Source organism: Aplysia californica, unplaced genomic scaffold (assembly GCF_000002075.1).
Source record: "Aplysia californica isolate F4 #8 unplaced genomic scaffold, AplCal3.0 scaffold00262, whole genome shotgun sequence".
Lineage (NCBI taxonomy): Eukaryota > Metazoa > Mollusca > Gastropoda > Aplysiida > Aplysiidae > Aplysia > Aplysia californica.
In genome coordinates, this window is record NW_004797532.1 from 671,617 (window position 1) to 685,591 (window position 13,975).

General features: G+C 39.3%; 1 protein-coding gene across 4 annotated transcripts in view; it reads left to right on the top strand.

Annotated features, from left to right (window-relative positions):
* The window catches only part of LOC101863193, a 39,242-nt gene continuing 25,267 nt past the window's right edge, over positions 1-13,975 (top strand). The window contains exons 1-8 of one of the 4 annotated variants that reach the window (XM_035970392.1): positions 1-77; positions 5,145-5,317; positions 7,814-7,883; positions 9,352-9,422; positions 10,163-10,255; positions 11,550-11,633; positions 12,529-12,765; positions 12,896-13,007. In XM_035970392.1, the coding sequence (XP_035826285.1) occupies positions 5,198-5,317; positions 7,814-7,883; positions 9,352-9,422; positions 10,163-10,255; positions 11,550-11,633; positions 12,529-12,765; positions 12,896-13,007 (787 nt within the window). In that variant the 5' untranslated portion in view covers positions 1-77; positions 5,145-5,197. Of the gene's footprint in view, positions 78-200; positions 319-409; positions 662-1,024; positions 1,089-5,144; positions 5,318-7,813; positions 7,884-9,351; positions 9,423-10,162; positions 10,256-11,549; positions 11,634-12,528; positions 12,766-12,895; positions 13,008-13,975 lie in introns of those variants that run through there. The other 3 variants (XM_035970390.1, XM_005100843.3, XM_013083926.2) reach the window with 3 other exon arrangements.

Genomic DNA, 13,975 nt, shown 5'->3' on the forward strand with positions numbered 1-13,975 from the left:
ATAATACCAGATAGGCATGGCCAGAGAGTGTCTCAATGGTTTTCTTCCGGACTTTTTTGCCTTTCTTCAGCGTCCTGGTGAGAGAGAGAGAGAGAGAGAGAGAGAGAGAGAGAGAGAGAGAGAGAGAGAGAGAGAGAGAGAGAGAGAGAGAATAACGTTGATCATGATCATCATAAAGTGCTACATTTGAAGCAGAACATCGTAAATCATGGCTCGCCTGTCATTTCTCTGCTAGGATGCTCCTAAAAAGAAAGTAGATTTATATTATTATTATGAGTCTTTCTCTGGGAGCTCAGCTCTCTGTTCATGTTTTTTCAGGTAAGTTACCGGTTGTATTGAAATTCCAGTCATTAAATAACACTTCGCTGTCTTTTTTTTAATTTGGCGGTAAAACGTTCTCTAATCTGGTAGATATTTTGAAATCGAAAGTCGAACGAAAGTACTTCAAAGTAGGTAGACTAAACTAAAGTAGTAGTGTAGTAAAGTTGTTGAGGCTGAACGAGAAAAAGCTGGAGTGGGTAGACTCTATTCTAGATTCTAGAATCCAGATTAGATCTAAGATCACTATTGGAATATCGTGTTGATTGTTGATATTTTTTGACAAAGATGAAGGGGACCCACGCCCACTTTCATGTTTGTTATGGAGATTGAACATGAAACTATTGAAACTGTAAGTTTGGCTGGAGGGAGCGTTCTTGTTGTAGGCCTAGACAATAAATTTGAAACCGAAAGTTGAGCCGAGCTTACTTGAAGTTTGAGCTCAGGTATTGTTTTAAGAATCTAGCCTCTAGGCCTACTCTGTGGGTGTGGGGGGTCTTCGCTTTTGAAGACATTGTACTTGAATTGCTTTTTGGACAACGGGGTAAATTGCAACTCGTAATTTTTAGGTGAATGACTAGAGATCTAGAGCCTAGATCTAGATATCTAGATCTAGATCTAGCTGTGCATCTCACTATTGGATTTTTTAAAACAGAGTGTCTACGTACACGGTAACCGGGCACCTAGCCTCTCTCAGCCTCAGTGTCTATGTTATGTACACGGTAACCTGCAACCGGGCACGTAGTCTCAGTGACATTTACGGTAACCGGGTATTTAACCTCTAGGGTCAATATCTACGTACACGGTAACCAGCATCCGAGCATGTAGTCTCTCTATCACGTACACGGTAACCGGGCAGTTTAGAACTCCTAGTTCAGTTTTTGTCATCCGTTGCCTTCATCCCCACCCCTCCCCCAACTGTACCTTTAAAAAATCTATAATCCCCCCTTTCCGACCTTTCGGGACACGTATACTTCGCAGCGCACAGACTTTGAATGAACTTTGGTGACCCCAACCGGTACTCACAATGTGATGTGCCTGCGCAGGTTCACTGACCGGAAGTAACTGGAAGTCAGGGTTACAATAACCTACTACATCGCAATATCGGAAGTTGAAATCAGGGTTATAGGTCGTTTAGTATCACTCCGAACACTTATTCAATATGGAGCGGTTCACAGCGATAATGGAGAAAGAAGCGCAGTTATTGTGGAAACACCGCCCGATTGCTACCGATCCAAGATGGCGGCCTGGCCCGGCCTGGGGTAACAGACGAAAAAGCGCCAAAAATCCTGTGTCTGCGTCTAAAAGAGAAGTTTGACATTATTGTTCTGCATTCTGTTGATCAACAACAATTTATCTCTAGCCATTATATCATGACTGTATTTGGAATGCCACGTGAAGTACTCTGCCAATTAAATCCATCCAAATACTGAGTGCAGGTGCTTGATTTAACGTCATGATCATGATGTCAATTTATCTGCCTCACTCAACTGTCAACACTTTAAGTTCAACACACAACTCTTCTTGGAAGCAAAATAACAGGACGCTCAAAGACTGATATATGCTCAGTAAACCAATTGAAAAATTTTTTAAAAAATTCACTTCATCATCATAGTGACATACACATAGTTTATCGACAGAATGCGCAGTAAATATATATTTCACGGATTGACAAAAAGCGCTGCGCGATCCACTGATCAACAGAATGCACAACAATCGATGGATTGTCGCGCGTTTCCTCGATCAACCAAATGCGCTGCGCCATCAATAGATCGCGCAAATCGACAGATCGCGCCCAACATAGATACTGAGACTAGGTGCCCGGTCACCGTGTACGTAGACTGAGACTAGATGTCCGGTTGCCGTGTACTTAGACAATCCGTTTATAAAATTGCAACAATTATAATTTTGGTGTCATTAGAACCAGAATTTGGCAGAAACCTTGATCTAGATCTATAACACTGAAAATCGGCATGAGAAAGGAGGAAGTTTGTTTAAAATGCCTTTTAATGGTATAGTATCAAAAAGTCAAATGTCGATACCTAACCATTTCAGAATCTCACGCCATATCTCACTTGTAACACAGTAATGGGGAGCCAAAAAAGTTAGTAATAAATATGTACATTGAGTAATCAATACTAGTAACAGGGATAACTATTTACACAGAGATACAATTGACATGAGATGAGAGAAAGCGAGGGGGGGGGGGGGAAGGAGGAGGAGGAGGGAAGAAGGAGCAGGAGGAGGAGGATCATATAATTCAGTGACATTTCAGGTGTAGACAAAAGAATTTCAGCCTACATTCACTGTGACGAGAGGGGATTTTCTTTGGACATGCTATGATTTTCGTTTCCATCTTTGAAATCTTGTAGTGTTACAGCCCCCGACGTTAAAGAAACTGGGACCTCTGTGTTTGTTGACAGGAGAACAATCTAGTTCATTTTTCTTGCTGATGCCTTTCATGGAACTGCAGTCTAATTTACATATATAAATATCTCACAGTTTTGGAGAAGCATGTATCGCGTTGGTTTCTTGTCCATGGGAATTGAAAAGAGTAAGAGTTTACCAGTTTAAAGTTTTCAGCCCTAGCACTGGCTGAAAAATGGTCTGAAAGACCACTGCTTGACCTAAGATATTCTTTTAACCCTATCTGTACGTCCTGGGGTCATTTTGTACCCACAGGGTTGTATTCTTCACAATTTAGAATACTTCTAGTACAAAGATCTCTTTGAAACTTTCAGTATTTCTCAAAAGATCATTTAGACAGACTGCTATGCAAAGCGTACGGATTGGATTTACTAGTAAATTTCCTCTTTGAAAGTGGTGGCACAGAGTTCCCCACGTCGCATGGATACGATAGTAATACACAATGTACTTTTTGCTTCCCAGTCTTCTCGCTCCCAGAGGCTTCCCTATATTGAGCCACCTGGAAAGTGGTGGATTTTTACGCCTGATGACCGAGGGGTAAACATTTTTCTAAGCAGAGTAGGTGTGAGCACTGCTGTGATCCACATGCCATGAAATGTCCTTTCTCCATCTGTAGTCATTTATTGTTGTCAAAGTTGAATGCCTCAAACTGAACACAGCTGTGTGCTACTCTGTCGTGAACATTTCCAGTGAGTGACCCAACAGCAGCGTTCAGTTTTTAATGGGGAGCAGAGTCCCTGTGTGTTCTGTGAGTTCACAAGAAGCCTTCTTGAGGAGAAAAGTGGCCAATGCAAAAATACACGCATTTCTACTTGTAAGGGAGCAATAGATCTTGGTCGGCTGGCAACTCTTTTCAGATGTGAATTGTAGTATAATATTTACAGTTTCAAGAAACAGCACCAAGAGACCACCAATTGAGCGCGTGTTCTCCTCCATAAATATATCCAATTAGATTTACTGATGGATGTACTCTTTTTCAAATGTAGATTTTTGATCAATTGGTGTGCTGCCTTGACAATTTGCTTCTGCCTGGCATCCTATGCCCTTTGGTGTTTCTTAAAATTCTCGTATTGGTATATATATAATTGAAAGAAGCCAATTACTTAAATGTAAGTACTCACCATCAACCTCCGTTATTATGTTTAAGCTTTCCCTTGCACCCCATCTGTTGTTTCTTTTTCAGGTACTGTAGTCTGTAATGCTGTACCATTCACCTCATGCAGATGGTCTTCCAAAATGGTCATCAGGTCCCGAATATTGATCTGCTCATATAGGCTACATAAAATTTGTGTTCAGACAGGATACAACATAATGAACGGCATCTACCTTTAAAGCATCCTTGAGGTTTCAATGTCCTTAAACTTAAAAAAAAAAATACAACTTCTAATATAACAGAACATGATGGTGGCTGCTTAAAAATGTTGAAGTTGCAACTGAGTAAAAACAATCGAGAATAGTCGTTGTCCATTCGTCCTTTGTTTATCGTGTCCTGACTTTGGGTCTCGGTTCGTACGTGAATGACATTATCTAGACCCTTTTATGACTTTGTTTGACTGCAAATTTTTTTTTCAGACCCTAACACATTCAGCGGGTGCTAAATTGGAACTCTTGGTGACTTAACCAAAGTTTGTGTTTTTGCCCGTTAAGCTTCCTGGACTGCAAAAAGATTTCTGGATCGATAACAACAACAACAACAACTGGATCGAAGCAAAAAGATTTTGCTCTCATATAAGATCGGTGACATAAAATGTCATGTGCTCTTCGCGCCCTTCAGCCACATCTCTATATTGTTCTTTTTATGTTTTACAACTGCCAGAATACCATTCACACTTTGCTATGTCAATTGCACAAAGGGCAATTTTTTAGAGGGAATTTACAAACCTCCAGTGAAAAGCTCCTACTGAGGGTGTGAGAAAACTTCATTCTTAATATTGGCTTCCCATACTTTTTACGTAAAAGCACAGATACTGTTGACGAACTGTACATCATTTTGGGAATATCCATACAAATTACAAATACATACATTCTCGCGTCAAAGCAAATATGATATAATCCGATTTGGTGGTAATATGAATTTTGCCTTTTTGGCAACTTGTAAAGGATTTTTAAACAATTTCCTCTGCGATTTCGAATGCCGATTTTTAATATTTTATTACACACAATTTTGTCTGTCAAACCATATATATGTTTTATTTTTGTTGCAATTTTTTTAGGGTCTACCCTTGTCTTGCTTCCACTCTTTTTAAACTAGAAAAAGTGGAGACATTCATTTGTTGCTCCAGACTGATTATGCAATTATTTTTATGGATCCTTCTCATGTAGAGTTGTACAAGTTATTCTTCTTGTTGTAGTCTCTCTTGATTGGAATTTTTTAAAATGGTGACTGTGATTATTTTCAGAGCACAGTGTATGAAGTCAAAGGGTGAGGCTGACTGTCAACTTAATCGTTACCATGCCTGCTTCACTTTGTTTGTATGAGGAATTGAAAGACCATCTACCAGAAAATGCTAAACGCTTGAAATTGTCCTCAATGAATGAGGATTTTTTAGAGGTGGATGAAGACTATGTGCAGGTAAGTGAAAAATGAAATCCTGAAAACAGCGGTGGGTAAACCTATTGAATAGGGGGTGGCTTTAATGTGGCCAATGGCAGCAAAACAGGACATAGCGCTCAAGGTAGCCTGACTTTTTTGAGGTGACAGAATATACCATGCTTACAAGTATGTATCCACCTCCACAAAACCAACCAGAAGTTCTTCCCGCCAGGAATGACCTCCCGATAGTTACGGAACCACCTTTGAAAGAGGATATTGCTCTTGCTATAACATCACTGAAGTCCCTCAAGGCAGCTGGTTCTGACCTTACCACCAGAAGCCCTTTTAAGGCAAATAAAGTTACGTCAGTGGAAATTCTCTATGCTCTATTTGAAAAGTTTTGGCAAGAGGAGGAAATACCATCAGACTGGTCCCTGGAAGGAAGGCCACCTAATCAAGCTGCCAAAGAGAGGAAACCTCAGCAATTGTAACAACTACGGAGGCATAACACATCTGTCCATACCTGGGAGAGTCTTGAACAGGATACTTCTGGAGAGAATCGAGTTGGAAACAGATGAGAAGCTCCTAGGGAACCAGGCAGGATTCCGCAAGATCCGTTCATGTGCGGACCAGATTGCTACTCAGCGCATCTTTTTTGAGCAATCGCTTGAATGGAATTCACCACTTGTGGTCAACCAGATTTGATTATGAGAATGCATTTGACAGCGTGGACAGGGAAACTCTGGAAACTCATGTGACATTATGGAATACCTGACCAAATTGTCAAGTTTGTGAAAGCCACTTATGATAGAACAAACTGCCAAGTCTTCCATGAAGGACAACTCTGTGAACCATACCAGGTACAGACAGGAGTACGACAAGGATTTTTGCTCTCACCTTTTCTTTTCATACTGGCAGTTGACTGGATCTTGAAAAAAGCCACCAGAGGCAAGCGCATTGGAAAAGAGTGGACCCCTTGGCAGCAGGTGGATGACTTAGACTTCGCAGATGACCTTGCACTGCTCTCTCACACACATGCTCAGATGCAAGAAAAGACCAAGGAGTGTTCACCTACATGTACATCCAGGCAAGTTGAAAGTAGTGAGGCTAGGAAAAGTTTCAAGCCCTGCTGTGACAGTGGAAGACACTCCCTTGGAAGAAGTGGACTCCATTACCTACCTTGGAAGTGTCATCAATGGTAAAGGTGGAACTGGGACAGGTGTAAAATTAAGAACCACCTAAGCAAGGTCAGCATTCAATCAATTTTCAAAAGTCTGGAAAGCAAGCAACATCTTACTGCGCACCAAGATTCATTTATTTTAAGTCCCATGTCAAGTCTGTGCTCCTCTATGGCTGCGAAGCTTGGAGACAACAAAGACAGTACTGAATAAAGTCCAGACTTTTATCAGCAGATGTATGAGGAGTATCCTAAGAATTAAATTGCAGGATAGAATAAGAAATAAAGAGCTGCGGGAAAGGACAGGACAAAAGGATTTAGATGTAGAAATAGGACTAAGAAACTGACGATGGATGGAACACACCCTCAGAAAGCCCAGTGGAAATATCACAAAACAGTTTCTGCAGTTGAACCCACAGGGAACATGACATGAGGCAGGGGTAGGCCATGGGAAACATAGAGGAGATGTATGTATGGAACGGGACATGAGAGAGATGAAGCTCACTTGGAACGAGCTTGGAAGGATGGCCAAGGACAGAGATAAATGGAAGGAGCTTGTATGTTTCCTATACCCTGCCAGGGGTGAAAGGCATTGATAGTGATGATACAGATTCCACAGACAGAACAAAAATAGTTATATGAGACTACAAAAGTTAGTCTCAGCTTAAGTATAGCGTACTGATGTGATTACTCTTTCTAATGTCTGTTGATTTTTATTTTGTCACCAGGCCATACAAAATTCTGTGGAGGCCACATTTAGCCTGCAGGCCATTGTTTGCCCTCATCTGTCTTAAGAGCAGTTAGCTCTGCCTTCTTTTCAGAGGAGAGTGAATTTCAGCAAGTAGGAAAGTTTTTCAGCAGATTTTTCTATGGTGCTTCTTTTTCTTGAAAGTAATAATAAAATATTGAAAACTGAAAAGAGCAGTTTAGTGTTCAATTAAAACTTTTTCATTAGCTGTGCATTGAAAATATATGGATACTATATTTTTTTCATTTTGGAAAAGTTGTTTTATTTGATGACCATTTGATTTTACTGGCAGGCAAAATGTTATCGTCACGGCTTTGAAGCTAAATTATTGTTAAAAGTGATTTATTGTAAACATTCAGTTCATGCTTTCTATTTCTTTCTGTGTTCCTTTTCCTATCGTGCGCATTCCTTTTCATGTTTTGCATTTCTGTGTTTTTGCATAGAGAGCCTTTTTGTTTTGGGATAGGGGTTTGGCAGTTAGTATGTTTCCTCTCTTTTAAGCATGTTTGTACTTTTGTTTTTAATGCTCTTTTGGAAGCTGAACTTAGAAGTATTGTGTTTGTTTTTCTGTCTTTCTCCCTTTACCCCTTCCTTTTTCTTTTTCTTTCAGGGTGTGATACAAACGAAATATGACTTTCATACCCTGCCATATCCAGCCCTGAAATTCGTTCTTCATGATGGTATGTTACTTCCCTTTTGTAATTGGAGTACGTTTTGGTTGTAATGGTAGTTGTAGAATACTAGCACAAAATTGGTAACAGACAAACTTTTGTAAAGGGTGGTAGGTTTTTACTGTAACCTGTGTTGATTTATTTATTCCTGCTCATATACTGGTCTGAATGTACGCAAGTCATATATTGTAATGATAATGAGGCTAGGCTTTTTGCTGTGCACTAGAAAAGAAAATTAAGTTTGATTCTTGTAAGAGGAACTTCTATGTCAGTTGGCTTTGCATCTTAGAGATGATTATGGAATGTTAAAGGCGACAAATACACCTGTCCTTTGAAAGGATGAAGGCTGACAAATATCATTAAAACAGAGTACAATATATTGTTACCTACTTCTATGTTTTTGTCAGTTTGACTGTATTGGGTTTTGCTGTTGTTTTTAATACCTTCCTAGTTCATGCTTCTTCGCATGACACTCTGGTGTGCATTAGGTTTGTATATATTTGTGTCATGATGCGATGGAATCGGGCATATGTCAATTTTTGGGCATGTGGCGTTATTAGTATCATCTGAAAGCTTATATATTTGCCTTGCTTTCAATGAAACAAATACCCATCTATCTTGAATAGAAGTCGAGATATCTATAATTGTACGAGGTGGTGTTGACTGGTTTGAGTGGTAAAATTAGTGAATAAATGGCCGCCAAAGTTTGGTATAACTCTTCAATTGCTTGAGAGTCCCTGAAAAGTGTAAACTTACACACTTTGTACTTTTAATCCATGGAAATGTGATATTATAATGACATAAAAGGTGTTGAGCCAAAAAACAAAAATTCGATAATAATTGCCAAATGGTGGAAAAGTACTCGTTCAGCCCCCGGGGCGGTGCCACTGACTGAAGCGTCTTTAGGCCATTCCCAAAGGGGGGACATTTCTCGTTCAAGCACAGTAGAATTGTAAATGGGCTGATTCATCATGTCACGCTCATAACTGTGCCTGATCTGCAACAGGGAACTGCTGCTTTTTCTTTCCTTATCATTACTATTGTCATTTTTCTCTACTTCTTTTGTATGTTTGTCGCACTATTGTGACCTGCTATTTCCGGGGTGCCTTGATAGTGGAAGCAGACCTTGCGCTGTTGAAGCTAGAGAGGTGAGCAGAGTAAGTCTGATTCCCTCTAAGGACTTCTCTGTTGACACCCACCCCTTGGCGCTCATATGACCATATGCAGTTGCGAGTGCTGTAAGCCCTCTACTAAAAAAAATGTTTTTTAAAAAAAATGCACGTTTCTTCAATTTTATTATTTTGACGAGCACCCGATTTCACCATGATGCCTCACATTTAGCTTTTCAGCTACAGGGCTCACTGAAAATCAGTTCTGTTTTTTGTTATTGTAAATTGCAGCAGTAATATATATTAAAATATGTGAAAATTATATACATTTTTTTGTTCAGCTTTGTTATGTTTTTTCTGACTTTTAGGCTCTGGTAGTGTGGGCCTTTTTACAATGGGTGAAGCTGCTGTTGATTTGGATAAGTTGGCGTCAGAAGGGGTAAGTATGTTTGATTGACAGAAAAGAACAGTTTCATATGATTTTATTGAGAATAATCATACTCTAAATGTTGTTGTGAGTCTTCATTGCAGTTTTTCTAGTTTTCAATTGTTTGTTTTGTTGAATCACTACCTAGAAAGTATATATGTACATGATAAGAATTTTTGGTGTGGAGTTGTTGAAGTATGTGGGTTGAGGGTGCTACTGATAGGTCTTACTTCTTCACATGTTCTATTCTTTTTATTTGTTACTCTTGCTTTTTTCTGGCTTTAAATGACCGTTATCAGGTCAATGTATTTCATCTCTTTACTTAGATAACAGAGTGATGGTTGTTTTCAAATACAAGTGAATATTCATTTGCCAGCCATCTGAAAAGGATAGATAATTCAGCCATTTCAGACTGCAGTCACAACAGTATCTTAGTTTCTATGAAATTGCTAAATTTATACCTCAGTTCATTTTCGAGTATTTTGTAGAATAATACTTATATTTACTTTTGTATAAAAGGAAAATCTACCTTCTTCTTTCTCTTAGTACTACTCAATGATTCTGGTTTGTATTGCCACTGCATTCCTGTTATTGACAAGTTGGTAGGAATACATTTTCTTCAGATAAAAAAGGCTGATAAATCTCATTAAAATTGAGTACAATATCTTCAACCGTTTTTATGTTCTTGTCAGTTTTGTTGTTTGGACTTTGCTGTTGTTTTTAATACATTCCTTATCCATGCCCATTCACAGGACATCTTGGTGTGCACTAAGTTTTGTGTAGAACTTAGTTGTGATCTTCCTACTCTTGTTGCTAATGATGTCGATGACGAGACAAAAGTATTGGTAATGGTTTAGAGTGAAAGTTAAAATATTTTTAAAGAGCCAGAATACTATTTTTGACTCTTGATATACCTGATATATTGTTCGTACTTGATACATTTGAATTTTTTTAGTGATAGCAAAGGCTTATATGTTTGACAGCACTTTGTTTGACAATATCTAAGACATGTGGAAGAAAAAATATGGGATCCTTCCTTGTTAGATATAGTTTTCATTTGTGTATGTAAATGCTGTGTGAGTAGATTGTGTTGGAGAATGCTGGAACTATTTCTTTCACATTTTACTAACATCTCACAGACTGACACTCTACTACCAAATAAATAAGGGATTTCAGAGTTGTCTGCTCATTTCCTTCTTAAGGCCAAGTAGTGCTCTCCATTAATGCTCAGTTAGCTCGGTTCACTTTATGCTTGTAAGTCTGTCGTAAGCTTTCCATATATACTCTCCATTGCTGGGATTAGTCAGAGGCAGTGGAGTGACATGACATTGTTTTTTGTGGAGGGACAGACACATGACAGCCCCCAACTCTAAAGATGCAATAAATTCCCTGAGTAGAAGAGAACAAGTCACGATATTTCGCCTGTGAACACAACACATACCACTAAATTCCTACCGTAATAGGATCCGCAAGGATACCCCACCCGACTGCCCGTTGTGCGACTGCCAGGATGAAACAGTACCACACCACCTCTTTAACTGCCCAGCACTTTGTGACCTGTGTAGCACCTACCTACCTGCCTCCCCAGACATCGGAAACACTCTATACAACGACAAAGCACAGCTGATTAATACCTGTCAATTCTTTGCCATATCGACAGACCGAAGGGCTAGAACCCAAATGGCCGCTGGATCGGAAAAGTAAAAGTAAAGTAAAGTGGAGGGACAGAGAGGTCAACTTGGTCACGACTGTGATCGGACTGTGTCACACCTTCACCAAAGTCCTATTTTTGATCAAGGAGGGTTGGCAGGTCTACTATATGTGCACTTCAGACATTTAGACTGAACAGCTGTGGACCAGGTCTCCAGTCTACAAAAGAATGGGTGCTGTAAACACCATAGAATGGAGTCAGCCTTTGAAATCACCTCTTTGTATCTAGTAGGGTGTTACTAAAAGGAATTAAAGATTGTGTTTTTGTCTTTATGGAAAGTTATTTGTACATGTAATATGTCTCTCTATTGGAAAGAAGTAATTTGTTGCATTTTTAAATTCATGTTTTCAAAATTAGAATGTTCTTATATGCTTTTTGGTATTTTTTTTTGTTTTTTGTCACTAACTTTACTTCTCTGTATTGCTCAGGTTATCCCGAAAAACAGTTCTAATGCTTGTGGAACTTCTTCTGATAAAAAATCCCCTCTTGGAAAACATTCGTCTTTGGCTCAGGTAATGTCTTAAAACATTGAACTGACCTTTTATTTCTTTCTTATAGAAACGGCCAAAGGTTTCTTGCAAGCAGTAACCCCCCCCCCCCCCCCCAACCCCCTTTTTTAAAACTCGACAATGAAGAACCGGGAAAGACCTCATCTTTTTCATCACGCCTTTGTTTTCATTTCATTTATACTTGACTACAACCCCCTGTTCTTGACTGCCCATGGCCATATTGCTAATTTCCGAGATTACTAATTTTTTACAAGTTGATTTAAACTATAGTGGTGGGTGGGCAGCCCTGCTGTACATGGGAAAGTGAATGTCTGTTCCCAAAAATTGGTTTCATTTACCTGTAGTTGTCTTAAGGGGTCATTGCACTGGGTTTTTTTTTAAAGTGCTGTTTTTAATTTAGTCTGTTATTAAACATTTCCCTGAAATCAATGGGAAAATTAATGCACAAAATTCTGTACCCTTTGCTTAAACCTAACATTACCTTGAATAAAGCTGTAAGTTTAAGGACAAAATAATAAACCTTTCTCTCATTAAAAGAAAAAGACAAGCTCAGTTTATTTGGATACGAAGAAACACTGGAGTTCAATCAAATGATTTATTTATTGGCCATAGTTGTCCCTATTGTTCATGTGCTGAACAAGAGTGTTTTCTTCTGGGATTGTGGAATTGATAAAACAGTTGGTTTGTGTTGAATATTACTTTTCCCTTGCCTTTTGTTGAGGTGGTTTGAAAGACTTGCTGTCAGTTGACCCTACACCACCCTTTCAAAGTCTAGGAGAGGGAGATGTACTCTTAGAAGCTGATACTCTTTCAGTACATATACTCTAAGGATTAGGGGGGGGGGGGAGAAGGGTTAGTAAAGTTGTTACAGAACACCTGGATTTTCCTTCTTTTTCAGGTTTCTCAACCAGGCTCCAGCCGACACGAAGATTCCTCCAGCTCTAAGCAGGTGGTCAGGTCTGTAATTAAGAGCCCCAACAGGAACCTCGTGTCCTCCACTGTGTCTCCTGCAAACAAGTCCTCTTCTGGAAACACACACCAAAATGTTCGTCCTTCTAGCTCAAAACAAAGACGTGAGTCTCCTAGACGTGAAACCAACCGAAAGGATGTTCTATCTCAACCAAGTCCCAAAAAGGTAAAACATGTTATATATCCTGAATGATCTAGATTGTGTTGATGAGGGTGTAAAACCGTTACTATTATCCCAATCAGGTCCATGAGATTCATCGTTTTTCACTTTCTGTTTCTCTTGTTCTCTGGATTAGGCTGGCATCAGGTACTCCTACAAAGCTCTGTCTGACGTGGCGGCGAACACAGTGGTCAATGTGTACGGTATTGTGACCTTTACAAAGACTCCAGCTCAGTCACGAGGCTCAGGTCAGTGAATGCTCTGGTTAAACTTTATTTCAGAGGTCACTAAACTTATTTCAAAGTGGTCCGAATAACTGAGAGAATGCTGAGAGCTGGCTGGATAACTATTTTATTCAATACACCTTTTGTGGTGGGAAATGTGTTAAACAAAAGATTTGGCACGTTGGAGTGGAGCAAGAGTGTTATACATGAGTTAAAAATTATGACCATGGCATTTTACTAACACATATTTGTAAAAATGTCTTAACATTGTTAATGTTATCACTTAAGCAATCATATTTTGTCAATATATTGTGAGGGGTTTAGACAAAATCCTACAAAGAAATATGGGTTCTACCCTAGCGCATTATTAAGCAATCTGAGTTTGCGACCAAACATCGTTTATTTAACAAGGTTCTTCATCTTAAAAGCTGGTCTGTTGAACTGCCCAAAGGGGTTAGTAAGGTTAGAACAGACCAGTGAGTGGCTTTCAGTAGCTCAGATCTAACCTCGGTATCATTGGGTTGTCTTTACCTGCACATGTTGAACATGCTGTGGGTCATTTTATAGTGTCTCGATGGCCAGCTAATTAGCTATTATATGTTTTGTGTGGGTGACAATACATCAAGTGGAATCTTTACAGTGACAACATGGAGGAAGATAGCAAGGTTCCCTGACCCATGAAGCTCGACTTGTGTGCCTTTGTAACCTGTCTATATTGCATTGGCGAGGGTAAACTTATCTTTTATAATATTATTATGTGGGATAGTGAGGTTCGTGCAAAACTTAAAGTGCATTTTCAAGCATTTGTAGTTTGAATCTGGATTTAATATTAAAATGCACCGTGTAGCAAGGTGTCTGGAATTTTTGTGTGCAACAAAACTGATTTTTGCAAAAAAGTAGAGTTTGCGAGGTTCCTCAGAGCACCGACGATATATGAACTTGTTATGGTCACTTCAAGAAATTACTTCCAATGAGAATCCCAGTCTGGGGGG